At 47.8% G+C, this 18,719-nt stretch overlaps 1 protein-coding gene across 1 annotated transcript; it reads right to left on the bottom strand.

Annotated features, from left to right (window-relative positions):
- Positions 1 to 7,976: 7,976 nt before the first annotated feature.
- On the bottom strand, positions 7,977 to 18,568 carry LOC311434899 (b(0,+)-type amino acid transporter 1-like). The gene is made up of 6 exons (XM_084515396.1): positions 17,767 to 18,568; positions 16,394 to 16,527; positions 12,355 to 12,484; positions 11,103 to 11,227; positions 10,600 to 10,687; positions 7,977 to 9,459 (listed from the first exon to the last, which is right to left on the bottom strand). Exons 1-6 carry the CDS (start codon positions 18,508 to 18,510, stop codon positions 9,226 to 9,228), a joined length of 1,455 nt encoding a protein of 484 aa, XP_084371522.1. The 5' UTR covers positions 18,511 to 18,568; the 3' UTR covers positions 7,977 to 9,225.
- Positions 18,569 to 18,719: the final 151 nt, after the last annotated feature.

Here is an 18,719-nt window from a genome sequence, read left to right as displayed (position 1 = left end):
CAAATGGGTCCAGGTACATTTCCCGTGACCTGCTGGTAACACAGTGTACGCTGAATGACAGTGCTCTGAAACAAGAGGGAGGCAGCTCAGACTTTTCTTTCTCTTCACCCCAGTGTGGTGAGGAAGGGTACAACCCGAGCTCAAGGCCCACAAGGCCTGGTCAGCCCCACAGTGCAAGGAGCACAGAGCCAGGCTCTTTTCTGTGGTGCCCAGTGCCAGGACAGGAGGCGATGGGCACAAACTGGAGCACAGGAGGCTCCTTCTGAACACCTGGCAGCACTTCTGTGCTGGGCAGGTGACCAAGCACTGGCACAGGTTGCCCCAAGGCTGTGGAGCCTCCTCCTTGGAGGTCTTCAAAAGCCGCCTGGACGTGGTCCTGGGCACCCTGCTCTGGGTGTCCCTGCTGGAGCAGGAGTGGGACCAGTTGAACTCCAGAGGTCCCTGCCAACCTCAGCCATTCTGTCGTTCTCTGGTTTTGTAATACATTTTGGACTTTTTTGACACAATTCTTTGTTGATATCCATGTGGACAAGGGAGAGCATTGGGGCAGACACTGATCTCTTCTCTCTGGGGACAGCGACAGGACCCGAGGGAACGGCATGGAGCTGGGACAGGGCAGGGTCAGGCTGGGGGTTAGGGAAAGGTTCTGCACCCAGAGGTGGTCGGGCACTGGGACAGGTCCCCAGGGCAGTGGTCATGGCACCAAGCTGCCGGAGTTCAAGATGCCTTTAGACAACATTCTCAGATTCACAGTCTGATTTTTGGGTGGTCCTGTGCAGAGATAGGAGTTGGACTTGATGAGATGAGACTGCAAACTCAGCATCATCTTTTTGTTAGGTGTTTGTACAGCCCCTATCACAATGGGCTGAACCTCCCCAGAGGAGAAGGAGCTCCTGGTGGTGCTAAGGTCTCTGTCCTGTGCTGCTGGTTGTCCACAACATAAATATATTAAGACAAAAAGCAAGCCATCAAGTCTGGTATATTCTGCTAACCAGGGGACCTCCCAGATTCTCAATCTGTTGAGAAAAGAGGTTAATTCAGTGCCAGCACCACTTCTCCCTATCACTTCTCCGCATGCCCAGACTCCTGATCTCAGGACCCCAGGCAGAGGAAGAGCCCGGGACCGTTCCCTCCTTACCCTGACTCACCGGGAAGCCTTCCGCCCAGTGCAGGACCTGATGCTGGCATTCGGCCTGTCCTCTAACTCAGCTACAAATTAGCGCTGAACAGAACTGTTATTTATTTCTAATTAAATATTAAGGCGGTGTGTAACAGCACTGGAGAAAGATCATATTGCTCTGTGTCTGGATGCAGCACGGCCCTCCCTAAATCACGCTGAAAGCCGATTTCCCTCCTGCTACACAGCAAATTATGTTGGGCTCATGGCTGGTACATAAGGAGAAAAATTGTTACCCTTCTGGAAAATCAATAGGCTCTTGGCAAACGGGGTTTAGTGCTGTTAATCTTCTTGAAGGCACCATCTGCCTCTGTGCCACGGCACAACCCAAGAGCCTCCCCATCGCCACGGGGAGCTGCCTGGGCACCTGCTGCATGGCTGCCAAGCCCCAGCACGGCAGGACTTGCTCCATGCCCCATGTGAAATGCTTCCAGTCAAAAGCTCCAAAAAAATCCATGTGCCTGAGGCGTCTCCACTGCTGCCTGCAGCTCCTCAATGCCCTATAAGCGCATGGAGGATGTGAGAAACCCCGAGGCACAGCTCGCTGGGTGCAGAGGACCTCGTGTTGCCACATGGGGCTTCTAGCTCCCCAGAGGGCTCTGGCAAGCCTCAGCAAGTCTGGGGATGCTCCCACGGTTCCTGTCTGCAACGCCAGGCTCCAGCAGGTTCTCCTTCACCAGCATTGCTGCAGCAGCGGCTGGAAAACATCTGGGAGCAGGACCTGGGTCTCCAGCCGCCTAACTGAGCTCGGTGCTTCACCAGCAGGCAAAGCACAAAGCAGAAACCTTCCCTGCAGGGCAAGGGTGGGCTGCAGAGGCTGGAGCCAAACCCATGGAGTCTTCGGCAGGGTTGAAGCTTGGTAACACACCGTGACCACGTGCATGAGCAAGGAACGTGGCTGGGTTTGCAGGAGGTGTAACTATGATTGAAGATCTGGGGATGCCTTGGAGAGCAGTGCTGGTCAGGGAGTGCTGAGTGCTGGAAGCTGCGGGGCTGGGGCTGGCTCCTGGGGTGAGGAAGGGACCCTTCTGTCACCACCTGTGGCTTCCACATCTCTTCTGCTGGGTCTCTGCCTCTCCCCTGCCCCATCTGGAAGCTCTTGTGGTCTTCAGAAAGCCACGGCGGCTCCTGAGAGCCGGCTGGAGACGGCCAGGAACAAACAGCGGTGCCCGGCTTGTTCCTGCTCAGTATTAATCAGCACTTCTCTGAATCACAGACGTGGCTTTGTCTGTGGGATATCATCTGTGAGATTCAGAAAGCAGCAGGAATTAATTCAGCTTGGGAGCTTTGGATGACTCAGACTGCTGTGAAAACACCCCAGGGCAGAAATGAGATGTAGGGCAAATTCACCCGTGGGGTAGCTCTCAATGGACTTCAACTGCAGATAAATTTAATTTGCAGAAGTGAAGAATATTTTATTTACACTTTCTAAGTAGCGTTTTAAATTGAAATATTCAAATAGACAATCAAGAGACTCTTAATGGGTTGCATTTATGGAAAGAGATTTTGATTTGAATTCCTCAGCCTCGGAGTCCCGGGCAACATTTCTTTTTCCCTGAGCGAATTCCCTGCTGAATTTCCCTGTGGCACTAATGTATGAAAATCTGGACGCGCTGAATAAACATACCCGATGACACAGCGCTGACACTCGGTTACGTGCAGCCCACCCGGTGCTCTTGCTGAGAGATGTCTGGGAGAGCAGGATGCAGCAACCGGCCGTGCTTCGGGGAGCCTGTGAAGACAGAGGGCTTCATGTGCATCGCCGGCCCACCAGAGATGGGCCCGAGATTCAAGAACCCCTTGGGCTGCTCTAACTCTGCTGCCGAATGCCTGCCTGGAGAGAAAAAAAATCCATTTTGGCAGCTGGAAAAATATTGAGGATTTGAAACACCAGGCCATGCAGGCTGCTGCTTCAGCTCTGCGTGCAGCACTCTTCCTCTGCAGTCAGTAAACATTTCATAATAATTCTGGCACGGGGCAGGGAGCCCGCAAGGAACCCAGGTTCCACCCTTGGCTCCCTGCTCTGCTTTCTGTATGCTGCGAAGGAGCAGTTTAGGTAAATGCAGCGGGGCTCCGGCCTCTTTAGAGCATCCCTCAGGATGCTGATGGCCAGGAGCTGGAGGGAAGACAAGCAGCCGCACGCCACCAGAGAAACCCCAACAGCAGGACCTGGGAAAACTCCTTCTGAAGGAGGGCATTTGGAGAACGCAGCTGGATCCCATTTGCTCCACAGACAGCAGGAGCTCCCCTTGCGATTAAAATGGGGCAGACCTTACATCAGGTTGGGGTTTCTGGTGGTACCCGTGGCTGTGGCTGTTCCTCCCTCCTCCCCAGCCAGGGAGGCTGCACCAGGGTGTTTCCTCCACCCTTTTGTCTTCATTTTCACCATACTCTTTTTCTCCTTCTATCAGGAACCCCCCCAGCTGATAGCAGTGCAGGCTGTGGTGTTGTCCCCGCTCTGACAGACTTCTGGCTCTTCCATCTCCAGGTCTTTCTCTCCCAGGAGCTCTCACAGGTTCACCCTGTTCTCATTTCCCCCTTCTCCTCCTGTTTTCTTCAGGCCACATGTTCACCACCAGCCAAACCCCAGGAAGGAACCCAAGTCTAAGCCAAAGCCACCCGCACAGAAGCGGGCAGGTAGCCCTGCACAGCACCGAGCCTTCCATGGGAAGGGTGCTCAGCATCGTAACCCTGGAGAATTCACTGCTCGGGGTAGTAACAAAGAAACAGCACCATTACTGGGTCACAGAGACCTGCTAACAGGCACGGTGCTTGTAGTGAATTAATTAGCTATAGCAAAATGCATTCATGGCCAGCTTCCTACCTCTGCCAAGAACATTTTCAGAGCAGACAGACAAAGTTTTTGGCCTTTCTGTGCTTTCTTTTCTACATCCTCTTACAAAAGAGAGCAAGTGTATTGTTTTTACACGTCTCCTTTGCTTTGCAAGCTTTATGATACAGATTATGTTTGTATATACATTTATTTTTGAGACTGCTTCTGCATACGTGCAGCACCTCGAAAAATGCATGCTCTGACTCACAGCCACCACTTCTCTGTGCTGTGAACCACAGACAAACCAAACAAACGCCACCAGTCTCCAGCTACAGCACCATCTACAGAAAATTTACATTTAACTGATGCTCGGCCACTATCCCACAAGCTGTCTGCCGTCAGGACAGTGGAGTGAAAAAGTCAGCTTCCCTCCACCCTCGGCTGCTCAGCTCCACCTCAAGGCGAGACACAGAGCGTGCTACGAAAGCAGAGAACCTCAGGGGGCATCCCGCACAAAAGCATCTCATCCAGATTTCCAACGTGGCAGGGGAATGCTTATGTTTTGAGGCCATGAATAATTCAGTCTCCATGAATTCACGCAACTTCATAAGTGTTCCTGCTGATTTAAGGCTGGTAAACTGTCCTCCTTCCTAACTGCTGATGGATGCCACAAAGCACTGGGGCTAACATCTGCTGAACTGTACCGTGGTAGCCCAGAGACGGCTCTGGGTGATGAAACAGTGGGCATGGAGACAATTCCTCCCTGGGCCTTCCTGCAGGGCTGAGCATGGCCTGGCTGCTTGTCCTGCTCTGCTGCCTGCTGTAGGCACGGGGAGAGGCCGATGCTGCCGAGGCCTTCATCAGATGTCTGCCACTGCCATCTGCTGGAGCCTGTTCCTTCTGCAAAATCATCTCATTCCAGCTGCCAGACCAACGCTCCTCACTCCAACAGCTGGCTGGAACAGGCAAAATACTGGACTGTTGCTCTACTTGTTAGGGACACAGAGGTGACATGGAAAAGCTCCATTATGCTCTAAAGGATAAGCCAGAATGCAAAAACAAAAAGGAAGGGAAACCCTGATGAACCAATAACCTTTATTCTGGCATTTCTGAACTTCCAGGCATGTGTCTTTGTTGCTTAGGTGTTGTCCATGTCCGTTTTTTACATAGTCAATTCAGACATACAAGCCAAGACTCGTGCGTACAAGAATGCTCTTTCCACCTACTTCTCATTTTCCATTTTCTCAGCTCTCCCATTGCCTCCCTGTATGTCAGCCAGGGCACAATCCATGAAATTAAACAGTAAGAATTAATGACTAACCTTTAGAAGAAAAAGATGATGGTTTACCTGTCAGACTCTCAAGCCGTGGGGTTCACTGCTGCAGAGGACAAATTTGACATGATAGCTTGATACCAAAACCAGCTGGGCTGTTGTGCTACCCATTAGTTTCACTGCTAGTTTGCAAACCGAAGACCACCATTTATTGCATGACTGTGGATCTGTATCCTTTTTTAGCCAAAATCGTTCCTTCAGGCAGAATGAGTCACATACACGAAGACCCTGATGACAGTCAGCTAGCTAGTCTACAAAGTGCAAGATTGAGCTCCTGCTAAACTGTGAACTGACTCATCCTGTTGGGGAGATGTACCACAGCCCATCCAAAGTTTCTAATACTGGCTAATAATAAAATAAGGGCTAAGGCCTTATTATATATATTATATATAAGATTATCTTGACTTCTGGGCAGCAGCTGGTGATGCAAGAGTTGAACCTGGAGCCCGTGTTGTTCACTATCTTCCTGGGCAACCCAGGTGATGTGGCAGCATGCTCTCAGCAAGTTGTGGATGGTGCCAGATTGGAGGGACTGGCTGGCACACCAAACTGTGGAGCTTCAGCCTACAGGTACATGGAGACACTCGAGGATGAAGCCAGTAGTTGCCCTCCTGCAGTTGGGCAACGAGGAGCATGAGCGCAGCATCTGGGGTGGAACAACCCCGTGTCTCATAGAATCATAGAACCATAGAATCATTAAGGTTGGAAAAGACCTCCAAGATCATCTGGTCCAACCATCCTCCTACTAAACCATGGCCCTAAGCACCAACAGCTGGGAACTGTCTGGTTGAAGAAAGCCAGGGTCACCCACAGTGTGCTACAGGGAGAGAAATACAGAACAAGGGACAATAGTATCACCATAGATTTGACACTGGTGAGGACATGCTTGGAATGTTGCATCCCATTTTCTGACCTTTGCCAAGTTCAAAATGCAGGTGGAGAAACTGGAGAGGGGCCAGCAAAGAGCTCTAAAGCTGCTAAAAGCTCTAAAGATGACCTAGAGAGCAAGTTAGCACTGTTGGGGTCTCCAGTGAGACCTTGGTTACTCCCCATGTCCCAGGAAAGAGCAGGAGGGACTGGACATCAAACCCTCTGCACAGGCAGTGAGCTGGTAAGATAAATCCAGTAAATCCAAGCAGGTTAACTGTACCTACAACACAGGAAAATGAAAATCTTTGCAGATCCTGCTCTGTCACCCAAGGGGAAATTTCTCCTCAACCAAATGATGACAACCACTTGAACCTGGGCACATGAGCAGCGCTTCATGGAAAATCACCAGAGGAGGATTTTTTTGTACCCTCTTTTCAGGCGGAGTGCAGTTTTTATGACTGCACTGAGGGCACTGCTGATGCTCCTGCTCCTTCAGGGCCCAGAGCTCTTGGGCAGACGGGACCAACGTGGTGTCACAGCACGACCTGCACACACGGCAGCTACAGAGCTCTGCCTGCCGCCCCGTTTGTTACGTGCTGTGGTAATGAGCAGCAAGGATGCGCTGCCTCTCCCTGCCACTTCTATTAAAAATATCTGATGAAGGAAAGAGAAACTCTGATTTGCATGAGAAGGGGTTGAAATAAATAAGCAATCATTTTGAAAAATGAGTGTACGCACATACAAGCACCCACGCATGTAGTTAAACCTCCCATCCAAGGAGAGAGGTTGATGCTGATTGTTTATGTTCATGCAGCAAAAAATTGTACGGAATTATTCTTCTTGGATGAAAAACAGAAACAACCACATCAACTCACTTCATTTTAATGTCCATTTTATTGTAATCATCTTGCCATTCTCTGAGCTTTCAGCCTCTTGTTTTGGCATTATAAGCACCTGTGCTTGTAAACCCTAGGTATCATAAATAAAAAGAACACTTCATTACAATAATATCTACAGAAAATGAAGTTGGTGAAAAATGTGATATTTGCAGCTTTTCAGCTCCCCTACATCTATATACAAAGCAGGAATATGTAAAGGCTGCTTATCCAAAGTGCTCAGTCTATCTGGGTTCTTTATTATTATTCATATGTCACTGATGCACAGAAAGGATGGGCTAAGTGGTAAGATGCTTGACTGGACTTTGGGAGAAACAGCCATATTTTCCACACATGTCCTGTGTGACTTTGACCAAGGTATAATCCATCCTTCGATCTGCTCACCTCCTGTAGTGTACTACACATCCGCAATATCAAATGGGGGCAATAACTCCCATTCCACGAGAATTGTGTGAACAAGACCAAGGCTGATTTTACTTAGGTATGCAACTATAGGTGGTCAAAGCCACAAATATTGTGCATGTCAAACCTTAAACTTCCCACTTTTTGCATATGGACTGTAGATCTTCACGAAAGCACAGCCCTATGTGGTAGGCTCTATAAATAAGTCAAAGAAACGGAGATTGTTTCCGAAAAGACAATAACTGCCAGAATCCATTTTCTGTTGCATTTCTGTAGCTGCTGGTATCAGAGGAGCAGGAGGGGTGGCATTGCAGAACGAGATCGTAATCAGATACACAGCTCTGGGATGGGCTGGAGGAGGCCTGGAGGATCAAATGACCCTGTTCCAGGAACACAGCACTCAGTATGGGTCTGCAGAGCTGTGGTGGTTTTACCGTGCTGGGCAGCTAAACCCCACAACCGCTCTCTCACTCCCTCTCCTTTAGATAAGGAGGGGGAGAAGTAAAGCAAAGAACAACTCACGGGTTGAGATAAGGATAATTTAATTAAAGGGAAATAATTATAATAATTAAATAAAGACTACCATGAACTAAACAATTTAACTAAGGGGAAATAAAAGGGAAAGGGGAAAAAGGGAGGAAAACAAACAAACAAAATAAATGAAAGCTATATGGAAGTGCAGAGGAAAGAAATTACTCTCTACTTCCCACAAATGAGCGATGATTGACCACGTCCTTGAAGCAAGGCCTCAACGCACGCAGCCGGTGTTCGAGAGGAGGACCGACGTCTTCTCAACGAGAGCCCACCCCTCCCCTCTTCTTCCTGTTTCCACCTTTTATTGCTGAGTGTGACACCACATGGTATGGAATATCCCTTTGATTGGTTTAGGTCAGCTGCCCTAGTGATGTTTCTCTCCTCACTTTTTTGCCCACCCCCTAGGAGGGTTAGAGAAAGGCCCAATGCTGTGCCACTGCTGCTCAGCAGTAGACACAACACTGGTGTGATAACACTGCTGTTCCAGCTACAAGTACAGAATACGGCACTGAATGGGCTGCTGCCGGGAAAGTTAACATTCCAGCCAGACCCAGTACAAGAGCAAACACTGACAGAAAGTTAACCTGAGTAACATTTGTAATTTTGAGACACAATGAGACATTTTAGGGACTAACACCTAGACCTTTTTAGTCTATGACAGGACAACCCCATACAAAAACAACATGTGCAAATGGAAAGAAAACAGCATATAATGTTTCTCTTGCCCCTAGAGCAAGAGGAAAAGGGTTGAGACTGAGGATAATGGGAAACTACCGTGACTGTGGTGTGTGAGAAGTGGGTTAGAATTTGAGAAGCCCTGGCGTCACAGTGGGCAGAGCTAGGTGGAAATAATTAAAGTCATTGCCAGGAATGGCTCAGGCTCACAGCCTACTGTAGGAATAATATTTCATTGTCAGTCTTCTGTTGCCTGGTGCCTTGAAATATAAGAGCTAAGATTTAGATCTGCTCAGGATGGACAGCTCTTCTCAGGATGGAAAACTGAAAAACGTATTCCTTTGGAATCTGAATGTTATCTGTCCAGGGAGAGATGAAAAATATGTGCTCAAAATGTTAAGGAAATGTGAGGAGACATGGGTCTAGACCCTCTCAACTAAACATTTTGGTGACACGTTAATTCTGTTCATTCTCTCTCACAGAAGACTAATTCCTAAGCCTTGAAAACCACGGTGTTGGAATAAAGCAGGAGGGCCAGGCAGCCATACCCCAGGAGGGCACTATCTCAGTTCGCATCCCTGGCAGTCGGAGCAACTTCCAGGAACAACTGGAGATACAAAGTGACTCGCTGCAAGAAGCGGGGGTGGCACTTGAAGCGCACCAGGGGGAAGTAAAGAATGACGCCGCTGAATATGAACAGAACGATGTAGAGGTACTCGATCTGGGGTTGGTCGATGATGGGAGCCAACACCAGGTACACAGCTGCCATCAGCACAATTATGGGGATGATAATCGGGACCTGTGAAAGCAAAACATCAGAGTAAAGACTCATGTAATCCTTGTGGGTCTGGACAACCCTGAAACTTGTGCAGAAGGCTTTTTAGCTGAAATTCTGCTGCAGCCTGAGGTATTACCCAGAAATCCCAATTAATCCAGGCATCCTGTTTCCCAGCCCACTCCATTCTAAGCTTCTGGCAGGCCTGCAAGAGCTACGCCACCACCACGTACCCTAACCCCTTGACTTCCCTGACCTCCCAGACTCAAAGATGCAAACAGCACACAAAACATTACTGCAGAAACAGAACTCCGTCTGCTTGAAGCCCATTCAGCCAGCAGGTTGGGTCCTCACCCAGTGTCCTAGTCACAGGACAGAGCCACAGGAGCAAGTGACAGGAAGGCCTAACAGAGCACTGCTCTTCTTCATGCTAAGCCCTTCAGGACACTCACTATTTCTTCGTACAGCCTGGCAGTGTCAGCCTGTCATCTGTCACCTGGAGGAACCCCATGGAAATGAGGGTACTCATTCTGCTTGTCTCAGGGAAAAGCCACTGTCCCACCTGTGTTGGCTCTCACAGTCTATTGAGCCCCCTGTTCCACAGGAGTATTTCCCTCAGTCACAGAGGAGGCCTTGCAACTCAACTCGCTCATGGCACCAGAGATAAAGCAGGTAACTCCTGATTTCCTGCCACTAAGCTGGTTTGTGGCAGGCAAACCCGTCCCCTGGCCATGGCAAAGGACTTGGGGCATTCTGGCTGAGTTTTCTCTCTTTGGCCAGCCTCTCACACCTGGGCTACCCTCTGAGGAGTGTCACTGCGCTCTCAGAGTGTAACCAGGTGGTTGTGTTACTGATCAGAATCATCCTAATTTTTTCTTAAGTCTTGAAGGAAGAAAGAGAATACGGTAGATATATTTACCATAGTAAGGGGTCATTATTAGCGTATCGAGACAGAGAATTCACACTTGACTTATGGCTGCACACTCACACTATCTCACCCTCTGTAGACTTTTCTGAGACAAAATGTGAAATTAAAAAAGGAAGGACAACCACACTAAATCCATAGACAACTAACCCCAGTGCTCTTCCTTTCCTCATAATGCTGTCTCATTCATTCGGACAATCAAGGAAAAGGGTTGTGGGGGGTTCGTGTTATTACTTCACCTTATAAGATCTTGGCAGTTCTGGTTTCTTGATTTTTAAATACAGGAGGCCAGAAATAGTCATGCCATAGAAAAACCATGCTATAAAACTGGGGGAAGAAAATAAAATAAATTTGGGGTGAAATCGTACAGCAAAGTCAGTCCTGCCTTGCATATCCCAAGTGTACATATCTCCAATTAAAAAGAATAATATTGATATAAATGTAGTAGTCCTTGCATTCATTTCCTTTCCAGCACAAACAATGAGAACTTTAGAATGACCCAAATATTGCAGATTCATTTCAACATGAGGATGAATCACACCCAGTTAAGTAGTGACAGAAGCATGAATGCATTGCAGAGATGCTGGGTCTTAAGCTCTTTTCCCTGCTTCCCTCCCCGATATGAGTCAGAAAGCAGTAGTTTAGGTTGAAAAAAAAAATAATAATAATAAACAAATAAGCTTCCAAAACAATGCCAAGAACCAGGGGCACAAGGGGATGCAAACAGAAGCACTGTACTTACCTGAAAAAGTTCACGATGCTGGTGAAGTTTCCTGACATTACCATTACCAGAGACATAGCGGATGTAAACAGCAGGGCAGGGGAGGGCGTGAGGCACCGCACATGGGCCATGGACAGGATTTCTGGCTGCAAGCCGAAGCACAACAGCGTGTGGTCACCTCACATTCGCGCAGACACGCACCCATCCCCTCGGCAGCTGGGGGCAGTTCTGCCTGCAGCCAGACCCTCTCTTAATCATCAGGCGAGCACTGTGATATAAAAGCCATTCAGCTGCAAGGAATGTAAACACAGAGCCCCCCGCAAGGATATTTTTATCATGTCTCACTGATTTCCTATCAGATTGGCTTTGGTTCAGGCAAACATGATGAGCATGGCCCTGCTCTTCTGCCCTCTGTCACCTTGCTCTGGGACTTCTCCTGGGCTGACTGGAAAACAAGACAACTATTCCCAATATATACATGCAGCCAAACATAAAGCAAACCAGGATTTGCTCCAGAACACAGAGAGGATCACTAGCCTCTTTATTTATTGGCTCATTGGGAAAGTTTAATAGAAAGGTTTCTTGTTTTATTTTAATTTTAAACCAAAATACATGTATCATCCAAGTACTTCTCCTAAAGCTCAGAGAAATGGGGCAAGGGGGATGGTTGTTTGGTATGGTCACATTCATATCCACAGTTCTGTGGACTGCCTGGCACAGAGCTTGTCACGGTGCAGCAGACACTGTCACCGGTAAGAGAAGCCACCACCCCAGTCATTTATATATGTAACAGATTCCCTCCTGTGCAAAGGAGTGGAGCTGATGCAGGGTGGTATCCTTTGCCCCCGAGCAGAAATGGAGGGCACAGCGTGCCTCGAGACAGCTCAGCTCAAGCTCTGAAAGGGGGAAGCGGAGCCGAGATGCAGGTGTGGTGTGGGGCACCTGGAGGCAGAGGCCTGCATGTCCACGGTGCCAGCAACCAGAGCGAGTGTGGGTATGCACACGAGTGTGATTGACAGTGATGATCAAGGCAGGTTAGCTGGTGGGCAAGCGAAGTGGTTTGGGAGCCAGGGGCGTGCTGGCTACCAGAGGGCCCGGGGGGAGTCCCAGCTGGCTGCCACAGGGACTGTGGAAAGTCTTTGAGCGATAAATAAACCACTGAAGAGCTATTGCTCTACCAGTTGAACGTATGTGGTATTTTCCTTTCTGATTTAGTGCCACAAGAAGATAGAGTTCCTCAAAGCAAACCAGACCCCCGTTATGGGGTCCTTACCATATGGCCTTCCCTCGCAGCAATGTAGCACACGCGGCCTCCGCTAAAGAACGTGCCATTCGATGAGCCAAACGTAGACAGCGCCACCGACAGGGAGATGAGCCATGCCCAGCTGCCCAGGACTTTGTCCCTGAGGTGGGAAAGAATTCACATCATGACATCCAGCATATAGGTGGATGGGATACACACCCCAGAACCAGACAGGTTTCTCCTCTCCATTATTTTCACTGAAAGTTTTCATGTATTTATTTATTTTTCCCAAAGCCTTTCTAGTGATTTAAAGCCTTCTCTCCATTCCTGTAATATTTAGTTGTTAGTCTCATCCAGAAGCGGCAGCTTTGCTTCCTGCCTGGTGTAGATACATTGCAATGGTGTACAAAGCTGTCACGACATACAGAACGCTTTGTGTGTACACATGCTGTGGTGTGAATCCTGGAGATGCTGCTTTTAGCACCAACAATATTAAAATGGAAAATGCAGAAAGACCACTACCACCAGAGCTGACAAAATATCCTGCATTATAACCCCTTCCCCAACAGGCATAAGAATTTAACCCTCTAATCTCACCTGCACTTACTTCTGTTCTGTGGACCAGGTTGGAACCAAAGCAATAGTTTGAATTTCAGAAGTTTGGTTTTAGAATATGCTCAGACATTTGCACTTTGCTTTCTTCAGAACAGAAGAAGTAGCAGGGCTACAAATATTTCAAGGACATATAATTTTCTCACTTAGAAGTAAAGCCTGTCTTTAGGAATGAAACAGCATGAAGAATATTAATTGAGTAATAAGTGCTGGTGGTTTGGGGTAATTATCACATACATGAACAAACACACAAACCCAGTCTTCATCAAATTGGCAAAAATCCAAAGTTTGAAAGTGTTTTTCTTTCTTTCTTTTTTCTTTTCTTTTTTTTTTTTTTTTTTTTTTTTTTAGGACAGATTTCCATCCGAATTGTGTGACTTTAAGCCTTATGTAGCAGTTTTTAGTATCACCAATCCCAAATGTTCAAAAATCAAGAGCTGGGCTTTCCAACATTATGGCAGCAGCTTATGTACCATAATAATTTCAAAAACATAGTATGTAAATTTAATATCTCGGTTATGGGCCATTGGGATTCAAGTTATTAAGCTACTTGTCATAGACAGAACTAAAAATTTCCTTTTCTTAAAGTGATGAAATCTGGGCATCTCACATGATCACAAGACTCCATAACCTCAAGATCTCAGGGGAAAACAACTTATATCACAAAAATGGTAATAAAATATTTAGCAATTGGGTATTTTGCACTTCTGAGATTCATGTTGTGCTGCTTGGGCTCTCAAAATGAACTACAGGGGCTGCCATGAATAACTTTGTACACTTTGTATAACATATAATATATATATATACACATTTAACATATATATGTGTTATATATATGTGTTATACATGTATACATACATATACATATATATATATGTATAACATATTTTATATATATATATATATTGAGATCTACACTTCTGTTAAATCACTGGCACCAAAGACATGTTGGGGAGAGTTTTGTGAGCCCATTTTCTGCCTGCACTTCTCATCTCTAAACAGTGTTTCTACCTAGCAATTTCCTTACTATATGGAGAATAAATGCATTTAAATGTGAAGTGCCCTCCTCTGGCTTCTTTATGCTCCTCTCCTTCCTTAATGGCTTGAAGAGCTGCATCTCTTGCTCATGAACCACAAATATTGCACCCTCCTCAGCCAGTGGCTATCCACCTGTCCTCCAGGCTTCGGAGTGCCCAGCTTTCCAGTTGCTAGTTCAAAGTTTCTTCCTGAATTGTGCTCTTGGGGTGAAAAGGTTAATCAGGCAGGAAAACAGAGGCGTTAAAAAGGAGGAAGCTCACAAGTAAGTTGTTAATCAGGAATGATGGGAAAGGAAGTGCAGAGAAAGTTCATGACACTGCAGCTTAGTAAGGCTTTGTAACCTGTTCAAACAAAGCGCTAGGCCTTTAAAAGCTCCTGTTTATAATGACATGAAAGGCTATTAGAGAACACAAGAGCTTGCTCAGATCTTCAAACTGGAGATCTTGCGAAATGCACACAGCAGCAGAGCCACTGCCAACTTTTTAGGAAGAGGACGAGCAGCGACATAATCCCTGGATATAATGTGTCATTGCTTCTGCCAGACTCATTTTCAGATATCATAGATTCTATGTCTTTGGAAAGATTTAGACTGAGTTTGGATATTCTGGTGGCAATATCAGCTGGTTCAAAGTCACTGGTGCCTACATTTCTCATGACAGTCCTTTCTATCTAATCCTAAAATCCTTGTTGCACACAGAGCCTATTCTACATCATGAAACACTTCAGGTTGATGGAAGGTACAAACAGTTTGTAAGCAAATGGGGAAATTGAACCAACACACTCTGGTCTGGTCTAATTTCCACGTGAAGAGTGGAGAGGATTAACCCAGCTGGCTTTTGTCTCTCTCCCAAACCACTGCTGCTCCTTTGGTGGGGCAGCACATTGCTCTCTCCACTCTTATGGAAATGCTTAAAATGAGGGATGTTTCCCAGTCCCCAGGCCTGGATATTCACTTGTACTGAGCCTACATGGCAAGGGTTTGATAGCAGGGGGCTGCAGGGGTGGCCTCTGTGAGCAGAGCCCAGCAGCTGCCCCATGTCAGATCAGAGCCAGCTCCAGCCGGCTCCAAAGAGGACCTGATGGTGGCCAGAGCCGAGCCAGTGAGCGATGCTGGGTGAGCCTTTGGGAGAAGAGAGGAAGGAAAGAGAGGGGAAAAAAATAAAAATAAAAATGTTGTGCAACTGCAACTGGTAGAGAGGGGTGTGAAAATGGGAGAGACCCAGCCTTGCAGCCCCCAAGGTCAGTGCAGCAGAAGGGCAGGAGGTGCACCAGGCAGGCAGCAGCAGTTCCCCTGCATCCTGTTCAGAGGCCCCTGGTGGAGCAGGCTGTCCCCCTGCAGCCCAGGGGTCCCACATGGAGCAGATCTCCACGCTGCAGCCTGTTGAGGAGCCCCCAGTGGAGCAGGTGGATGTGGCCTGGAGGAGGCTGCGGCCCATGGAGAGCCCCCACAGGAGCAGGCCCCGGGCCAGAGCTGCAGCCCATGGAGAGGAGCCCATGGTGGAAGAGGTCTTCTGGTAGGAGCTGCTGCCTGTGGGGTCCTGTGTTGGAGCAGTTTGCTCCTGAAGGGCTGCACCCTATGCTATAGACCTATATTTGGAGCAGTTCTTGAAGAGCTGCTGCATGTGGGCAGCCTCCACAGGCTCAGTTCAGGAAGGATGGCATCCCATGGGAGGGACCCCATGTGGAGCAGGGGCAGGGAGGGACCATGAAGGCACGATGGAGGTGAAGTGTCAGGGATTGATCACAGCCCCCATTCCTCATTCCTCTGCGCTACTCAGAAGGTAGTTTTGGGGGAACGGTTGTTTTAGTTTGCTTTCAGTTTCTCAGTGCTCTAGTCTGTTAGTAATAGACAATAAATTGTATCAGTCTCCCTATGCTGAGTCTGTTTTGCCTGTGATCTCCCTGTCCTTATCTCAACCCTTGAGCCCTTTCCATCATATTTTCTCCTCCTGTTCCTTTAAGCAGGGGGAGTGAGAGAGCAGTGTGGTGGAGCTTGGCTGCCCATCAGGGTGAAACCTCCGTAATCCCCTTACTGCATCCTCATTGTTTTCAGGGAGATGCTCCTGGTGTGCTCTTCACCCTTTCTTTACAGCCACTCTCCATGGAGAAAAGCACGGGCTGGAGGGAAGCCACAGTTTCCCAGTGTAAATGAGTGGGGATGGGGAGCAAGGAGTGCTCTGCAGAACATCACATCTTGGCAGACCTCGGAGACCATGGGCCCAATGGGGCTGGTCAGCTTGGTCTTTGGTCAGGGAAGGCTACCTGCTGCTCTGAAAGCAACAAGGAGCTGCATGTCAGCATGCTTCCTTGTCTGCTTCCATGCCCACTGGGAACAGCACCTAAATCTCCTGAAACTCAGGGGAAAACCCGTGTTTTGTTAGACGGCTTTGGCTGCTTTGTTACCAGAAGCAGAGCTCACCCCCAAGTGACAGCCACAGCTCCCGAGGTCAGCAGTTCCGATGGAGTCATGGCTGCAAAGTAACTCACGTTCACCAGCAAGTACAGGCAGGTAACCAACGGAATAGCAATCATCACGGCTCTGGGAAGGGTCACCTGGAAAAGGGACCACAACTGTGTTACAAGAAGCTTCTTGCTTGTTTTAACATTGATTTATTTGTTGTTGGTGTGTTATGGCTCTTGATGTGATACATCTTCCCATGAACATCCCACTGAAATAGGTGACATATCGGTGTGTTTTGCATCATATTTAACAACTCTAAGGGCTAAATCAAAGCTGGGCAGCACAAGGGAAATTTGCTCGAGGAAGGAATTATATTTTTCTTAATGATAGGATACTACCGTGGAGCTCCACAGACCATTTTAAGGCTCACAAAAATCAGCAAACACTGCTTTATGCAGATGAAAGCACTGGAAAAGAACACCCATAAGGTGATCACAAAGCAACTTTCTACGTCTAAAAACCTGAAATATCAATTTTTGCATTCCCTGTTCTCACTGTAGGACAAGATGTGGCGATTCCTTGTACTGTGGCTTCCACCTTGCCAAGGTCTCAGTATCAGTGTACTCAGTCCTTTGGGAGACAGCACCACATGACTCTGGGATCTTTGTTGCCATTTAGATTAATATTCAACTGCATATTTTCATGTAATCTGTAATATCATGTGCTCTGCACAAGCACAGTCTATACCCGCTGCACTCACACAGCTCTTTCTAAAAGAGGGTCGATACTGCTGTAGTGTCTGATCTGTGATCTCCATGGCACAGAGAGGGCTGCTGTGAAATGCGAGTGAGCTACTTCAGCGCCTATACCATGGACAGAACAATGCCCAAAAAGCAGATATTGCTTGACTTTGTGTAAAGTTCCCTCCAAGCAATGAGGAGTAAGAAGTGGGTTTTGAACTACACATTGTAGATCAAATATTTTTCAGAATACTTGGTGTTAAGAAACCTTTGTGAATTTTAGCAGAAGAGAGGCTGCAGTGCTTTTTTGCATAAGTCTCGGTGTCCGGAGTGCTATTCTCTGAACTCTAAGACAAAAGCTCATCCCCAAGACATTCAACTGCCTATAAGCTTTTTTTCCCAGCTAGTGAGGCAGTGATTTCTTGTGGGTAGGATGTTAAATTGCTTAAAGACCTATTTTTACTCTCCCTGTAACCTTTCCAAACACATCCATAGGTGTTCTGTCCCAGAACGACAACAACAACACACAGGAGGGAAGCTCAGCAGTCTTTCCTCCAGCTCTAATCCCTTGATTACTCCTCTTAACACGCTAATCGGCAGCAACAAACATAGCAGCAGCAGCACGAAGCAAGAAAAACCCAGCTCACTCACCTCAGGCTTCTTCAGTTCCTCCGTTACATAGTTCAGGTTGTTCCAGCCATCGTAGGACCAGAGCCCCTGATAAAATGCCACCCCAACTGTCCCAATCCCCGCGGTCGTGTTTTGAAAAGCGTTCTGAAAACTCTGAGTTTGTCCCTTGGCCAGCAGCACCATCCCGCCCGCCACGATCACTAGCAAAGCCAGGAGTTTGGCAGCTGTAAAAACGTTCATGATAGACGTCGCCAACCTCACGTTGAGGCAGTTGATGATAGCTAAAACCAGGATGCAGGCGGCAGCTGCACATTTGACGACAGCCTGCGGAGATGAGCAGCCCGGGTAGAAGGGCGCAACGGCGTACTCAGCGAAGCTCAGGCAGACAGCTGCCAGCCCAGCTGGCCTCACCAGGATGACAGAAGTGTAGGCGAAGAGGAAAGCAGGAAAAGAGCCGAAAATCCTCAGGATGTAAATATATTCGCCTCCAGACTCTTTAATTACGGTTCCCAGCTCAGCGTAAGACAAGGCCCCGAACGTGGCCAGGACACCGCAGGCTGCCCAGATAAGCAGGCTGCTGGCAGGGCTCCCCATGTGATGGAGCACCCACTCGGGGGACATAAAGATCCCCGAGCCTATCATGGTGCCCGCAATTAATGACACCCCACTAATGAGGCCGACCTCTTGCTTCAGTCTCAATTTCTCCCTTCCTTCACTCGGATCTGTGGGTGAAGGAGGTGGATCTGTTGTCTTCCTTTTCCTCATTACGGACTTGTTGGCAGATGTTTCCTCGGAGAAAGTGTGGAATAAGACTGAGTCGTTTAAATAAGAACCACTTCAGGCTTTTAGGGTTAGGTTAATAATTACAAGAGTCACACAGAACATTGCCAAGAAATACAAACTCTCTTTCCCTGTTTTGCATTCTTTCATTACCCATCTTATCTCGCTAATTTATAATGGTTCAGATGCGGCCA

This window comes from Aythya ferina, assembly GCF_964211825.1.
Source record: "Aythya ferina genome assembly, chromosome: 3".
In the NCBI taxonomy this organism is placed as follows: Eukaryota; Metazoa; Chordata; class Aves; order Anseriformes; family Anatidae; genus Aythya; species Aythya ferina.
This window is presented reverse-complemented; position numbering and strand designations above follow the sequence as displayed.